This window comes from Amblyraja radiata, chromosome 39, assembly GCF_010909765.2.
Source record: "Amblyraja radiata isolate CabotCenter1 chromosome 39, sAmbRad1.1.pri, whole genome shotgun sequence".
NCBI classification, from domain to species: Eukaryota; Metazoa; Chordata; class Chondrichthyes; order Rajiformes; family Rajidae; genus Amblyraja; species Amblyraja radiata.
In genome coordinates, this window is record NC_045994.1 from 7,382,144 (window position 1) to 7,397,776 (window position 15,633).

The following is a 15,633-nucleotide window of genomic DNA, read 5'->3' on the forward strand; positions in this document are numbered from 1 at the left end:
ATAAAACAGCTCATAGATCAATGGTGAGACTATCGAACAAGTCGGTTTATTAAAACGCATTTGCGACGTACATCAGTAGGCACAGTGAGTAAACATAACTGCTTCAACAAGCCAAAGCTACTGTACACGTGTTGTCCCCTCATGACAGAATGGTCACTTACGGAGTTCGAAGAACATCATTAATCAATGTCTCGAACATTTCATCTTTGTTTTTCCCCAGAGCCAACTTTGATCTAACGTTTCCTGTTGTTTAGAAATCTCCCTCCCATATTTCTACCATAAATACCACTACTCTCTAGACAAGGCCCCATCGTTAAAGGGTCATTCGTTAACCTACGGGAGACTTGCCTGCTAAACACAGTGAAGAAGTGAAGCTGTAATCACAAGAATGCAACAGATAAGAACCTAGACAGAACTACGAAGGGCTATCATCTCCCAATAGATAAGAAAACCTGGTTTTCAGCAGAATGTTTCAGCTTTGCTATTCTGACTACATTCTTGGCCATTTATTTCCCGTCATGCTCCCCAACATGTGAGCTCTCTGGTTAACCAAGTTATAATCTACTCATCTTCCTTATAATTCTCAAATTTCCAGACAACAATTCCCAACACGAAATGGAGAGGAGGCAGGGGAAGGAGCAAGGTGACCATGGTGGTGAGGGATGGGGGTCGAGATGTGTGGTCACCGGTGTCGGATGGGGACAAGGGAAAGGAAGAGATTGGGCGAGAATAACTTGAAATTGGGAAAAATCAATGTTCACACCATTGGGTACCCACCTGGGAGAGAATAGAAGTTCACCACCGATTTTCCGGCACTCTTCTTTCCAGAGCTGTTCTGGATTATCGTTTTGCTGGATCAACATATGCAACGGCCTTGAGGGTGGTGGGGGGGGGGGGGGGGGGGGGGGCAGGTATCGGAGGTCAGCTGCGAATATCGGCAATGGGAACGGACGTGCTGGATTTGGAGCATGTTCCGAGGAGGTTTCAGAGAATGTTTCCAGGGATAATTGGGTTAACATATGATAAGTTTTAAGGCAATGGGCCTGTACTCGCTAGAGTTTAGAAGAATGAAGAGAACCTCGTAGAAATTTAGCAAATAGGAAAGGCCTGGGTAGAGTGAATGTGGAGAGGATTAGCGCGCATGGGAGAGTCCACGACCCGAGGCCACAGCCTCAGAAAAAAGGACGTACCTTTGGAAAGGGAAGAGGAAGAATCTCTTTCGTTACAGGGTGACGAAGCTGCAGAATTCATTGCTACGGACGGTTGTGGAGGCCAAGTCAATGGATAAATTTAATTGTAATTGTCTTATAATCCTAAAGCGGGGATTCACAGATTCTTGTTTAATAAGGTTGTCAGGGGTTATGAGGAGAAAGCAGGAGAAAGGGGTTGAGAGGGAAAGCCAGACCAGCCACGATTTAACGGTGAAGTAGACGTGGGCCGATAGTTCTTTTTTCTACACTTTGTACTTTGACTTCGTTTAATGGGACAGGAGCAGACAGATACACTGGGTCAGTTAGCACAGTCTTGCCTGTGGAGATTGTCAAGTTCTGCAGGACGGAATGTCCCATAAATAATAATTATATTCGACTTGTAGGATTAGGTTTAAATTTATCATAGTGACGTTACTGAGGAAGAGTGAAAAGCTTTGTTTTTCATGCTATGCAAACAGATCAGATACACAACGTATATTTATAATCAAATACACTATATAGTGTAAAGAGGAAGTTACAGAGAGCAGAATATAGTACTCGGCATGTTAGCGCATCGTGATAGAGGAAGGATGAGAATGGGAGCACAGATATCATTAGGAAGGGACTGATTTCAACGTCAGATTTGTGCTGAACTTTCAGGGATGTTTTTGTAAATTGTCTTCATAATTGTGGCTTTCATGACTATCTTTTATATGTTTTCCCAGATTACAGAATGCCAAGATTGGTATCCAAAGATGATCAGTGCTCGGGAAGACTGGAAGTGCAGTATGGTGAAACCTGGGGAACCGTGTGTGACCTGGCCTGGGATATGGATGATGCCAATGTGGTGTGCAATCAGCTTCATTGTGGAGTCGCCGTGTCTGTTCCGAAAGGGGCTTATTTTGGAAAGGGAACTGGCATTGTACGGAGCGATGTATTTGAATGTAAGGGTAATGAGACAAGCCTACGGGACTGTCCGCGTTCTTTAGGAACTCTTCATTGCAACCACACGAGCGATGTCAGTGTGATCTGTTCTGGTGAGTGCCAGCTTTGGAAACTAATTGTTAATAAACACTCATTATACTTGGAAGATAGGGATGAGATCTCGCCATTTACTTTAATCAATGGGGTTATAAAATGCTGGAATATAATTGAGCAGTGCACGACTTTGATGTGATATTGGCAAACGTTTTAATCGGCTAAAATAATTTGAATAATTTCTTATAGTCCAACATTATTGATGGTTTACAATGTGGAGTTCAGAAGGAGGAAATTAACAGTATCTTAGGTTTATATAAGACGATGCAACTGCCAGTAAGACAGATAGATAGATACGGCAAAAGAACGCATGACGTATAAACGAGGGGTGGAATCTGATATTTTTTCCGTGACAACAATATGCATGATGAATTTCAATATTGTAGAATTCAACAAAGGAAAATATTAGCAAGGGGAAATATCAACTATTTGCCGACATATACGGGGGAAATGTAATCCGTGCATATGGAAATTTGATGGGATAGGTTAACGTTTCCAGAATAAGCGGTGACAGGTTAAATTAGAATTCGGCAAAGGACAGATATGAAAAGGGTCAACAATGAGAGAAGAAAACACTGCAACTTACCCACACGTAGGGAGAATTTAAACAGTGGAATACGGAAATTATTCAGCCGATTAATTTTTATAAAATGTTGATTCCATCTTAGCAAATAAAAGTAAACACGTTTAAATGCTGGAAAACCAAACGCCCACGCAAAATGAGCAAGTAATATAAAATATATTAGTGACAAAATAATACCAGAGAGGACAGTGAGCCTGAACATCTGAAAATTCAATGGATCCAAAAAATCCATATCATACTATAATTGAAGCAAAGGGCACGCTCGCTACAATATCCAACAACGTTTGGTTTCTGCAATGGGGCTTGCAGATTGCAGCGTAGACATTCGGTATTCACTCTTTGCAAAGAGGAAGGATAGAGAAAACATGAACAGCCGATCTGTTCCGGCCTTGGACGAATGATGGAGTTCACATTAACATGGGCCATCTGAAGCACTGAAAATAATAAGTTACGGCGGGTTGAATTGCTCAAAGTGAAGTCATGTTTGACTAATCCACTGAAGCTATTTGTGAGTATCTCTCACGGCAGATAAAGAGGAATTTTCAGTAAAGGGATTCTTATCATTCAGGACGTGTTCATATACGTCTTACAGGGGAGTTTGTTGAATAAGGTTAGAATAAATGACATTGAAGATCACACACTGATCAGCATCAAACAGACAGTTAACACGTTTACATATTGTGTTGTGCTGCAGCAATTAAGAATTTCATGGTTCGATCTGGGACATATGACAACAAAACACTCTTGACAAAGGGGAGGGGTGAGGAATGAATGGGTCCAAACAGATTGGCAGGTTTTGTCGAGAGGATGCCACGGCAATCAATGTTTGAACTCCATCTATACACAATCTATATCAATGGGTACAATGGGTTGCTGGGTAGGAGGGGGGAGGGGGGGGGGGGGGGGGAGCATCTCTGGTGGAAATTGATAGACTCTTCAACCTAATCTCAGGTCAGGACTCTTCAACCTAAAGAAGGGTCCCGACCCGAAAAGTCACATATCCATGTTGTCCAGTGATGTTGCCTGATCGGACGAGTGCCTTTCATTTGCATTGGGCAACACATCAACCAGCATCTGCAGTTCCTTCTAAAACATACGGAAAAGCGAGTGGGCAAAATATATAGCATATATGTAGTACTGTGTTGAGCAATGTAGGCTGCACTATTCGAGACCGTCAATTAAGTCGGGTGTACACTTTATTCTGGTGAACGCTCCAAAGCCACAAGTATTCCAGATGAGATCTGAACTTATTTGGCCAGGACTTTAAAGTAAATAATGTGAAATTGACGATCCCGACGTGCCGAGTTGAAGACCGTAACCATTTACCGTGTGTATTGAAATTTCACCACGCGCACACACTTTGAAGGTGGCCGCCTTGAAAATGAGATAAATAAACAAACAATTTCTAACTTTCATTATTTCCCTCTATTCTTATTGTGTATTTAACTGTCATTTTGTCCCATAAAAACAGGGAACCATGGCCCACGACTGGTGGGTGGGGAGGATAGATGCTCTGGCCGGGTGGAGGTTCTACACGGAGACGAGTGGGGGACAGTTTGTGATCAGTACTTTAGCTTGCTTGATGCCGACGTGGTCTGTGAACACCTACAGTGCGGTGCAGTGGCCGCAACTCCCGGAGTTACTCACTTTGGCCGAGGATCCGGCCCCGTGTGGAAGGAGAACTACCACTGTCGGGGGAACGAGTCCCGATTAGTTGATTGTCCAGTCTTACCCAGGGATCAGACGAGTTGTTCACACGGAAACGACGTCGGTCTCATCTGCTCAGGTGAGTCACCAAATATCCTTGAACTGAAAAACAGAGTTGCCCAGTGGTAGAGATGTTTACACGGTGACTCTTTTAACCATTGAAAACATCTGCCGTTTCCTGACGACCATCTTTATTTTCTTTTTAGAACGATAATTTCAAGGGAGAGATAGATAGAGCTGTTAATGAAAGCGGAGTCAGGGAATATGGTGAGAAGGCAGGAACGGGTTACTGATTGGGGATGATCAGCCATGATCACATTGAATGGCGGTGCTGGCCCGATGGGCCGAATGGCCTACTCCTGCATCTATTGTCTATTGTCTATTATCTTCAGGTGCCGCCTTTCCCTTCCCCCACTGATGGAATGCAGGGGCCAATTGTTATCCAACGTTGTCATACATCGAGGGGTTGAATTTGAGTATGCAGTGCAGAATTCTGCAGTTCATAAAATTGTTTCTATGGATAGTAACTGAGAGAGTGTAGCTAGTGAACATAGTAAGGATAGTACGAAGGATAAGAACTGTTTATTAAGGAGTGAGAATGATGGCGATTTGTACAGTCGGGTTCTAATTCTCGGTTCACTGCTACAATACACAGATATACATTAATTGCATCTGCTGTAGTGATCAGAGATAGAGGCTGTAGGAAGAATGAGATATGCAATTTGAAGTGGCTGAGTGGTTCTTTCAAGAGCTTGACCCTAAAAGCAGGAATAACTCAGCGGGTCAGACAGCGTTAGAAAGGGAAAAGGTGACGTTTCTGGTCGAGACCCCTCTTCAGTCATCTATTGCTTTTCACCAGAGATGCTATCTGACCCGCTGAGTTACTCCAGATGTGTGTGTCTATCTTCGGTTCAAACCAGCATTTGCAATATGGAATGAGAAATGGAAAAAATATTTGTTCATGATATTGAAATCGGTTCAGGAATGCATTTCTTTACTGAAAGAGAACAAAGGTAAAACGAGATTTGAAAAGACCCCGCCTATACGAGGAACAGGCGCTGGACTGGTCTCAGCATGCCTATTCAGTTATTTCAGTTAGATTCAGTTTAGATCAATGCATGAGCTGGTGGTTATCATTTATTCAATAACCAGTTTATTCCTTGTTACTGGGCCCATTTCTCTTGGTGAGGCCCTTAGGTTTCTCGGCATTGTTTTATGTTGATGTAGACAGAATGTTTCTATGCAGTTTATCTGCCAATATGACATGTGGACAATTGATGCAGAAAATAATCCTTGAAACTAATAGCTGAACAGGTAAATGTTGAGAAGTTATGGAATATTTTGTCTTCAGTGTAATGGTTTTTAACCCAACATGTTTTGTATTCTAGATGAAATTTGGTCTCTGAGATTGAGCAATGGGGGCAGCCGCTGCGATGGCCGAGTGGAGGTTTACCATAATGGTAGATGGGGGAGAGTGCAGGATAGCGCCTGGAACATCAATGATTCCAACGTGGTCTGCAGAGAGTTGGGCTGCGGCTCCGCCATATTCGCCTACAACTCCTCAAGGTACGGGGAGAGTGAGCTGCCCGTGTGGGTGAACAACGTTCACTGTGAAGGAAACGAGTCGCAGCTCCGATATTGCAGCACATTTACGCTGAATCAGACATCCAGCGACAGCATCGGTGTTGGAGTCCTGTGCTCAGGTGAATATTGGCATAACGATTCAAATTAGACCTTGTAATGATTGTTAGTGACTCCAGAAATTTCGAGTTGTATTGGCATTTCTGCCATCTGGGGTTTCGACTTGTCAATTGGGACAGCACGGAAAATGAAGAACGCTTTATTTATCCGTTCTGGTCAATTTAATCAAAGGTCCAAAATAACATTTCTTAATTTACCAACTTAAATCGTTTGTTGATAAATATTGATATTGCACAACTGTATATAAATATATATATTACACACCTGTACATAAATATATATATAGATGCACACATAAGCACACACACATTGATATATTAGCCTGGAGAAAGTTATAATATCGTTTAAAGATACAACATGCAGACAGGCCCTTCGGCCCATCGAGTCCACCCCAAAGATTGATTACCCATTTGGGTGTAAAGTGGGAGGTTGTCCACGTATAGAGATTGTCCACGTATACTATGGGCCCTCTCCATTACCATCAGGTCCAGGGAACAGGCGATGGTGAGTGTGAGGGGCCGTGTGTGAGAGAAGTCTGGACAAGAAACACTTCCACGTGGAGTGTAACAACACGGGGTACCTTTCCGAGGGATAACGCGGCCGAACGTGGGGTGATGGGTGTACATTGCAATTGTGTGATTAACCTCCTTGTAATTGTTCAACAGACCATCTCCAATTACGGCTGTCTGGGGGTGGAAGTACATGTGCTGGACGAGTGGACATTTATTACAATGGGTTTTGGGGCACAGTTTGTGATGACTCCTGGGATCTGGACGACGCTAACGTGGTCTGCGGGCAGCTAGGTTGCGGATATGCCGTGGAAGATAAAATTCCGGGATTCTGTGGACGAAGTAAAGGCCAAATTTGGTTGGATGAAGTAAGATGCTCGGGTAACGAATCATACCTCTGGAACTGTCCCTCCGCACCGTGGGGTCGGCACGATTGCAGTCATAAGGAAGATGTGACAGTGAAGTGTTCTGGTAAGGATACGTTCGGTCTGCTGATTTTCTGCAGCTTATAGTGGGAACCTGCATTCCAGACATGTATTCAACGATTTATCGCAAACAATGCGAGCATTGAATCTCGTTAATGGAATAAAGTCCTTTCTCTCAGTCTGCATGTTTTCTTCTGCTCACCAACACCAAACTGACCCCCCCCCCCCCCCCCCCCCCGACCAGGGCGCAACAGCCAGACCTGGGGCAAGCGAGCCGACCTGGGACTGGCTGCAGCTCCCAGGTCACAAAACATGGGGGTGGGGTGTGGGAATTGCTTGATAGAACAGTTGACCTTACGATTTTTATCTTCACCCAATCTGTTCCCAACTGCCAGTCCCTGTTGAGTTTTTCCAGCGACATCTGTTTTTGTTGAATCAGATCTTTCTCATGCCTCTTTCTTGCTATCTGCGGGATGGACACATTATGATGACCTGTATATCTTCTCTTCCCTTCACAGAACACAAAGAGATGCGCCTGGTGAACGGAGGCCGGCGGTGTGAAGGGAGAGTGGAAGTGTGGTACAACGGGACGTGGGGAACAGTGTGCTTCGAGAAGCTCTATAGAGTGGAGGCGGAAGTGATCTGTAAACAATTAGAATGTGGACCCCTCGAATATATTGAATATGACGCCAATAAATATGGACAAGGTTCTGGGCCCATATGGATCGATGAGATGAAATGTAGCTCGCACGAGTCAGCCCTTTGGCAGTGCCAGTTTGACCCTTGGGGGCAACACAACTGTGACCACAGGGAGGATGCAGGCGTTTCATGTAAAGGTAACACAGGAAAGTCAGCATACGATGGCAGATTAAACACGCGCGCAAATCCGTCAACATTTCACTGTTCTCAACAGATGCTGAAATGCCGGAGACAACCCGCGGGAAAGGCTGCGACGGAGGAAATGAATCTAAATCTCGCCGTTTACCAGGCGAGTCATTCTAGTACTTACGCCGTCAGCATGACGTCAACCCCGGATGTTTGATGAATGAGTGATAAACTAAATAGCTGAGAACCCTCAACAACTTATCTTTAGACTTCTCTCACGATCTTATCGTTAAACGTGTAGCCATGGGTCCTTGCATGGATCCCAGCTATGTCTGCGTTTTGATTCAAGTACTGTGAACAGTCCTTCTTCCAAATGTGCACTGGCATCATTTCCCAAACTCATTCTTCGCTCCTTCACATGAAATATACCACCCACATACAATTCCACCCCCCCCCCCCCCCAACCACATCCGTCCGTTTCCACGTTTATCCTTTCCTCTTGATTCACATTTCATCCTCGTCATTCCTTATATTACAGCCTTTTGTCCTCTTTTCATATCTAACCTTTGTGCACCCATCTGTCAATGAACACCCCCCCCCCCCACACACCTGAATCCACATATCACTTGCCTAAATTAGACCCGCCTTCATCTCTGTTACAGCCTCTTTCACTCCCTCTTACTAGAATTAGTCTAAAGATGGGTCCCGATCCGAAACGTCACCCGCACATGTCATGCAGATATGCTGTCTGACCCGTTGAGTTACTTCAGCACACACGTATTTTTAACTGAGTATTTAATTTAACTTCACTTAGATCTACAACTGCGGGTTGATGGCGGCAGCAACAATTGCTCCGGAAGGGTTGAAATATTATTTAATAACCGCTGGGGAACGGTGTGTGATGACTCCTGGGGTCTCCCCGATGCCAATGTCGTCTGCAGACAGTTGGGCTGTGGCTTTGCTCTTTGGACTCCAGGAGCGGCGACCATTGCCCCGGCCTCAGGTGATATCTGGCTGGATGAAGTGAAATGCACGGGAAGTGAATCATTCCTGTCCCGTTGTCTGGCTTCACCGCTCGGTCAACATGACTGTGATCACAAGGAAGATGTCTATGTCACCTGTTCTGGTATGTGTCGTTCGGCATATTCCCCGATCTCTACACCCCTTCAATTTCATAAGTAAAATATCTGAGTTTTTTAATTGAAAATCTAAAGAGATGACGTTGCTAAATACTCTTTACAATGTCCACGTCCAGTTTTGATTCCCTCTGGCTCCAGCACTTCAGGTATTTGTTATTCATGCGATGTTGACCATTACACTTGCACACTATGCTGACTGTGCTGATATTCGCTTGCTGCTGTTTGTTAATTGCTGAGAACATAATAGATGGTTTTCAAATTGGCTGACGCAGTATGTGAAACAGTACTTGCAAAATTCTAAAAATCATGATGTCCAGCTCCAGCCATATATCTCTGTGACAAGACAGGAGATTGGGCTGATTGCAGTATTTTCTCCTCAGGAAGTGTTGGTATTAGGAATCATGTTGCGCTTTTCAGTGAGTATTACGGACCTTTCATTAATGGCTGTTAATTCACTTATTATGTGTAGAAACCAAGATAATTCGATTTGTAAGTGAGTGTTCCTCTATTTGGTGGCATGTCGAGTCAGTGAAATCAGTGCTTGCTCTTTCGCAAGATGTTGTCGAAAGGGTGTCTGGGCTTATGGGGCGAAAGCAGGTGAATGGGGTTAAGAGGGAAAGATATATTGAAGGGCGGAGTGGAATTAATGGGCCAAATGGCCTTATTCTGTTCCGAGAACATTGGAGCTTCTGAATTTATGAACTTATGAAATAGTCTTGATATGTTACCCGTGGTACATATTATAGATGCCGTTTTTTTTTTTAAACAGCATCATATCATGCAGGAATTTATAGGCATGCGCTTCCATATCCTTTGTGTTCTTCTGATTTGGAATTTATGGCATTGAAGTCTGTGGCAAGCAGTGTGGATGCACATTATGCCTGAATATTATATTGCAGCTGTTGTCTGGATACAGAGCGTCACTGGTGAGGAATCAGGACATTCTAGTATATTTTCTATTGATACCACACCGCACCATACAATAGAGATTTGAGCTTTTTATTGTTTTCCTCTCAGCCATTTTTCTGGTGCAATGTATGACCGGATTTTAGGGAACATTTATAGCAAGGCAAGATGCACAACCAGCGATTAAAATTCATCAATGACATGTAGAAATTTTTCAGTTTGGACCAACTGCTTCTGTTTTCCGTTTATCCATGAATTTCAATTTCAGTTTTGGGAAAGAAGCCGCCCTCCACGGCTGTTGTGGTTTGCACAACTCTCGGAATCCTCCTCATCGCTGAATTTGTCACACTGGTGATAATAGCTCGGAGGCAATCAGCAAGAAGAGGTGAGGTTCAACGTTACAGCGTTATTATTCCAGACAATATTTCATAGCGTGAAGGGACTTTCATTCGCTTTTCCATGTACTCTTTTCTTTCTTGCATTTTGAGCAACAAAGGCAACTGTGCAGCATTGTGTAGGTATTCCATGATTCCTATTAGAAAGAGCAATTTGTCGTAATAGCATGGAATGTTAAATGTGATCATTGTTTGGGTTCCTCCATCAATTGTTCACTTGACTGATGTTCAACATTCCATTGGGGTGGGAGATTGCAACCTCCACTCTGTCCGCCCTGTATCGACGAATGCAATCAACCTGGCGTGCACAATCAAATAAAATCAAATAGAACAAGTTGTCCGACAACTTTAGGCTGTGCACGCCATACGCAAGAAGAAGAACATTCCATTCAACATCCTGTTCAATGCGCTGCTCAACCGCGAACATTCTGATTAGATTCTATCCACCACATCTCAAGCTTGCTCTTTCCTCACATTATGTGATCCTGCAATGCTTTATTCCCAATCTCCTTCCATTTATTTGATGCAACACAATCTGTCTTCCATTTCCTAAATTGACAAACCTGTGGAAATTTCAACTGCTGATCACCCAGTGCCACACATGTATCATCCGTATGTATTTGAGAATGCAATCAGGCTTTGAACGGCATTGTCGTGGCGGAACAGAAATGCGGAATTGCTTCCTACTAATGCACACTAGCTGTGATCTTCTTGGTGTTCGTAGAATTTGCTAATTTCTGCAAGAAGCCGTTAGACCTCTAGTGTAATTCTTCAATGTTAACGCTCATCAACAGTTCACCTTGAATATCATAAATTCATATTTTTTTACATGTCATACGCAAATTACTAACTGTTAAATACTATGCGTGTAAATCCACAAGTTAACCCACACTCTCCTTTCAACAGATGCAGAGATGAGAGGCGGGGGCTTTGGCTTTTACGAAGCAATTTATGAAGAGATTGACGATACTCTTCCTGGAAACAAGTTCAGTCAGATGGATGATTCAAGTGTGTATTTGTTCTCGATACTCGTTCTTCAGCGATAAATATCCCCTCCACTCCAATAACCGTATTAATGGTCATTGAGTAAAAAGATAAACATTATAACAGATACATCGGACAAAAGCAAACTGTTGGAGCAACGCAGTGGGTCGGGCAGAATCTATGAAGGAAAATGTACAGATGACCGTTTGTGTCCGTACCCTTCTTCATGTCTGGAGTAGAGCGGAGATGGTTGATAGAAAGTGGCGAGAGGAAATGCTGCACAAGTTTCTGGTAGATGACAGGTGGATGTATGCAACGAGGGGTGGAATTGTAGACAAATCCATTTGGGGAGGCGGATGAAGAGTGGAGGTGACCACAATGGTTGGAGGGGATTGTAGGGAGGACAAGGAGCTCCAGATGGTGGAATCTGATGAGAAAATAAAAGTAAACAACTGAAATATAGAAACATTGGGAAAGATAGTGGGTAGAGAGGAAATAGGGGGATGGAAATAGTGGACCCTGTGCAGATAGGGATCGGTTATGAGCTGATGGAGATGGTGGAGGTGAGGCCAGGAAATGGGAAGCGAGGGACAGGCTCAGTGGAGAGAATGTTGTGTTTGAGAGAGCCAGGGTTGATTATCAGGAGAGAGAAGTGGGGTGACAATTGGAGAATTAAATATTTACACCATCGGATTGTCAGCGTTACCTGAAGTGCTGCTCTTCCAGCTTGCATGTAAACTCAATCTGGCAATGTAGGAGGTGGAGGACAGAGAGGGCGAATGGGAATGAGGAATGGAATTGAAATCCAGCTGTCCCTGGCAGACAGAATCTGGTCGCCTCGTCTGCATTTGGCATCACGTAGGTAAAGGAGGGTACATCGAGAGCTTGGAGTGAAATAATGGAGACTGACGTTTAGGTCCCTGAATGGAGATTAAGGAGCAGGTGTAATAATAGGTGTTGCATCACCTGTGGTTAGTGGGAGGGGAATGTTCAAGGTGGATCGTGTGAAGATAGCTCGAGTCAAGGAATCTGCACCATGCTGAAGTCAGCCTCAAATCCATGGCCAGGGTGCTTTTCCAAAAAAAGTGTGTTGAATGAAGCCGACAGATAGACATGATTAGATGGGGCCCCTGAGATTGACAGTATTGCACCATTATGTCATATGTCATATCCGTGATACTGTCATTGGGACGATGAATAATGTGTGTCTTCTGCTCCAATGCCCAATTTAGCCCGATGTCTAATAACTATCTGTGTCGTTGACTTCTAGTCTCTGGATCCATTGATTCCATGAATCAAATAGAATATTACACCAGCGACCCTCTGGGTAGTGCATATCCAACAAGCGAACTCCCTGAAGGAACCTCCTCCAGTGTTCGAGGTTGGTGCATGTTTTGCTTCCCATTTTCTCCTAGTTTAATTCATTTTGTTCTTAATCAGAACATATCAGGGAAAAGGTGTCCGACCATGTTCGCCGTGAAATGATAGAGAGGCGATCTCAATAACTTGTAAGGGAATTCTATTTAAAACATCAACAATTTGACTTTGAAGATAAACCACTCGACCGCCAGCTGTGTAATTGAATGAAACATTCATTGTGTGTTTATATTCTCAATGCGAATAGGACTTGAACTATAACACCAATTATAGCGCCGGATTGGAGCAACGTTAAATAGTTCACAGGCCCAACACGGTCCTCTCTCCGTCCAGATACCAATTACACAACAACATCTCAGTCTGAAGAACAGTCTAGACTCTAAACGTCACCCATTACTTCTATCCAGAGATGCTGCCTGTCCCGCTGAGTTACTCCAACAGACACGAGTTCTAGTCACCGCACACAAAATGAATTGTTGTACATAAAAACCGGACTGCTGGCTATTCTGTTGCACGGCCCTTTCTCCATCCAAATTTTGGTCGCCCTGCTACACGAAGCATGTCATTAAGCTGAAAAAAGAGCGGAGACGATTTGCAAGGGTATTGCCAAGATTTGAGCGGCTGAGATCAAGGGAAAGGCTGGCCAGATTAGGGCATTGTTCCTTGGAGCGTATGAGGCTGAGGGTTATCTAATAGAGGTGTATAAGATGTTGAGGGGACCGGATAGGGCAGATGATAGGGCCTTTTATCTAGAGGAGGGAAATCAAGAATTACGATACCTAGGTTTAAGGGGAGAGTGGTAGATTTTAGGTGACAGGGTAAACTTTTATTTCAGATGGTTGACGATATGTGGAACGAGCTGGAGGTGGTTGAGACAGGCAATGTAACCGCTTCTAAACATTACTTGGACAGGTACATGGGCAGGTTATGTTAAATGCATATGAGCCAAACGCGGGCAAGAGGGAACAGTTTAGGGGGCTCTTTGGTTGGAATTGACGAGTTGAGTCAATTATCCAGTTTCAGGGCTGTATGACTCCATGACTCGAATATTACGAAAATCCTTTTTTTATTCATGTTAAATCGTGATTTTAGCTGGCCCAATAATATTTGCTTTGTTTTCTTTCCCAGGTGAATCTAGCATGATACCTTGTTTCCAAAGCCTGTCTTGAAATGATGGAAAACGCTCGGCGTTTCATCAGACAGCACGTGCCTTTTACCTTTCTTGCAAGATCGACAAGCAGATCTTCACAGCATTGATATCACTCGCCAACTTATCACAAGCAGAATCTTTGACTTCATTTTAAACCACTTGGTTTGATTTTTTTGCCCTAAAGCTTGGAAGATAACATGTATACACTGCTCTCTGGACAGGTGTAGAGAAACATATTTAATCGTCATTCTTCTTCTGGAAGAAAGATCTTTTTTTTCCTAATCAATAAACGCGTGTTAATTTGAATTTGTAAGCGTTTTTATACATTCCATGTAAATGCTTAAGATTGTGCAGGTTAAAATGAATGTTACTTTGTTCTTATCATGCTTTACCTTGCTTTGGTGTTTGTAATGAACTGTTTCAATCTCGCTCAATGTAAGAATTGAACAAGCATAATAAATACTTCAGGTGGAATTCGATATTAATGTGTTCATATTTTGTCCGAGCATACATACACATCCCATAGACACTAAAACAAAGCACCACGTTGTTTGCCCGTGGTCTCAAGATGTGAGCTAAAGACACAGGCTAGACATTGCAGAACATAAGTCTAATTGTGAAAGCTTAGTAATGAGCGGGAAACATCCTTTCAAGACCAGGGTGATAAATGTACATTGGATAATAAGTCAGATTATACGATTTACTTTGAATTTGCAAAATCCAATTCTCATCAGTAAGTACATGGAAATAGGCATCTATAATTGTATGCCAATTGTGAAATCGTGAAATCGGTAACCAAGTGGTCATATAGGGAGAGAAAACAGTAAAATAAGGCCAAACGTATGTGTTCTGCAAACCTGCTGACTACCACAGTAATCTATTCCACATTTCCTCCCATTCTACCACTTTCAAAGACGCTATCTCCTGCTCTCAATTCCTCCGTCTCAGTCGCATCTGCTCCCAAGATGAGCCTTTCTATTCTAGGGCATCCGAGATGCCGTAATTGTCCACACCCCCCTCCCTCCCCGTGCTGTCATAGATGGATTCCTCATCGGTCTTCTTCGTGGTCCGTATTTCTGCTCTCGTCTCCTCTTCCTCCAGATGGAACCAGGTTAGAGTTCCTATGATTCTCACCTTTCTCCCCACCAGCCTCCGCAACCAACGCATCATCGACATTTCCGTCACCTCCAATGCGTTCTCTCCACAGTTACATCATCCCATTTCCACTCCATTTTGCTGGTCGCAGAGACCTCTCCCTCCACATAACCTCCATTCACACTCCGTCCCCACCCAAACCAGCCCCTCTCCAAGTACGGTCCGCTGCAACCACAGGAGATGTAATACCTGTGCCTATATCTCCTCGCTTGCCTTCATCCAGGGACCCCATCAGTCCTCCCAGATAATACAGATGTTCAAGTGCACCTCCTCTAACCTCACCTACTGTATCCGGTGTTCTTGATGCCATCTCCTGTACATCAACTTTACCAAGCAGAGTCTCGCCCACCGTTTTCTGGACAACTGCTCTCAATCCTCCAAGGCCTAATAGATCTCCCGGTGGATAACCATTTTAACCTCCTTCACGTTCCCACATAAACGTTTCTGTCCTGGTCCTCCTCCATAGCCAGAGTGAGGCGTCATGCAAACTGAAAGAACTACCCACATATTCGCTTGGGTAGCTTCCAACCCAGAGGTATGAACATTGAA

At 43.7% G+C, this 15,633-nt stretch overlaps 1 protein-coding gene and 2 long non-coding RNA genes across 3 annotated transcripts in view; all 3 read left to right on the plus strand.

Annotated features, from left to right (window-relative positions):
* Nucleotides 1-6,136: 6,136 nt before the first annotated feature.
* LOC116967312 (deleted in malignant brain tumors 1 protein-like) overlaps nucleotides 6,137-15,633 on the plus strand; it is a gene marked incomplete at its 5' end in the record, with an annotated part of 96,221 nt that continues 86,724 nt past the window's right edge. The window contains 8 exons of the mRNA XM_033013813.1: nucleotides 6,137-6,221; nucleotides 6,885-7,199; nucleotides 7,672-7,989; nucleotides 8,067-8,141; nucleotides 8,793-9,104; nucleotides 10,292-10,408; nucleotides 11,325-11,426; nucleotides 12,673-12,783. Of these exons, the coding sequence (XP_032869704.1) occupies nucleotides 6,137-6,221; nucleotides 6,885-7,199; nucleotides 7,672-7,989; nucleotides 8,067-8,141; nucleotides 8,793-9,104; nucleotides 10,292-10,408; nucleotides 11,325-11,426; nucleotides 12,673-12,783 (1,435 nt within the window). The remainder of the gene's footprint in view (nucleotides 6,222-6,884; nucleotides 7,200-7,671; nucleotides 7,990-8,066; nucleotides 8,142-8,792; nucleotides 9,105-10,291; nucleotides 10,409-11,324; nucleotides 11,427-12,672; nucleotides 12,784-15,633) is intronic.
* On the plus strand, nucleotides 8,945-14,408 carry LOC116967487. The gene is made up of 2 exons (XR_004410233.1): nucleotides 8,945-9,104; nucleotides 13,908-14,408. It is a non-coding gene; the product is annotated as an uncharacterized LOC116967487 (long non-coding RNA).
* LOC116967485 lies at nucleotides 10,304-12,736 on the plus strand. Its single transcript, XR_004410231.1, has 3 exons — nucleotides 10,304-10,408; nucleotides 11,325-11,426; nucleotides 12,673-12,736. It is a non-coding gene; the product is annotated as an uncharacterized LOC116967485 (long non-coding RNA).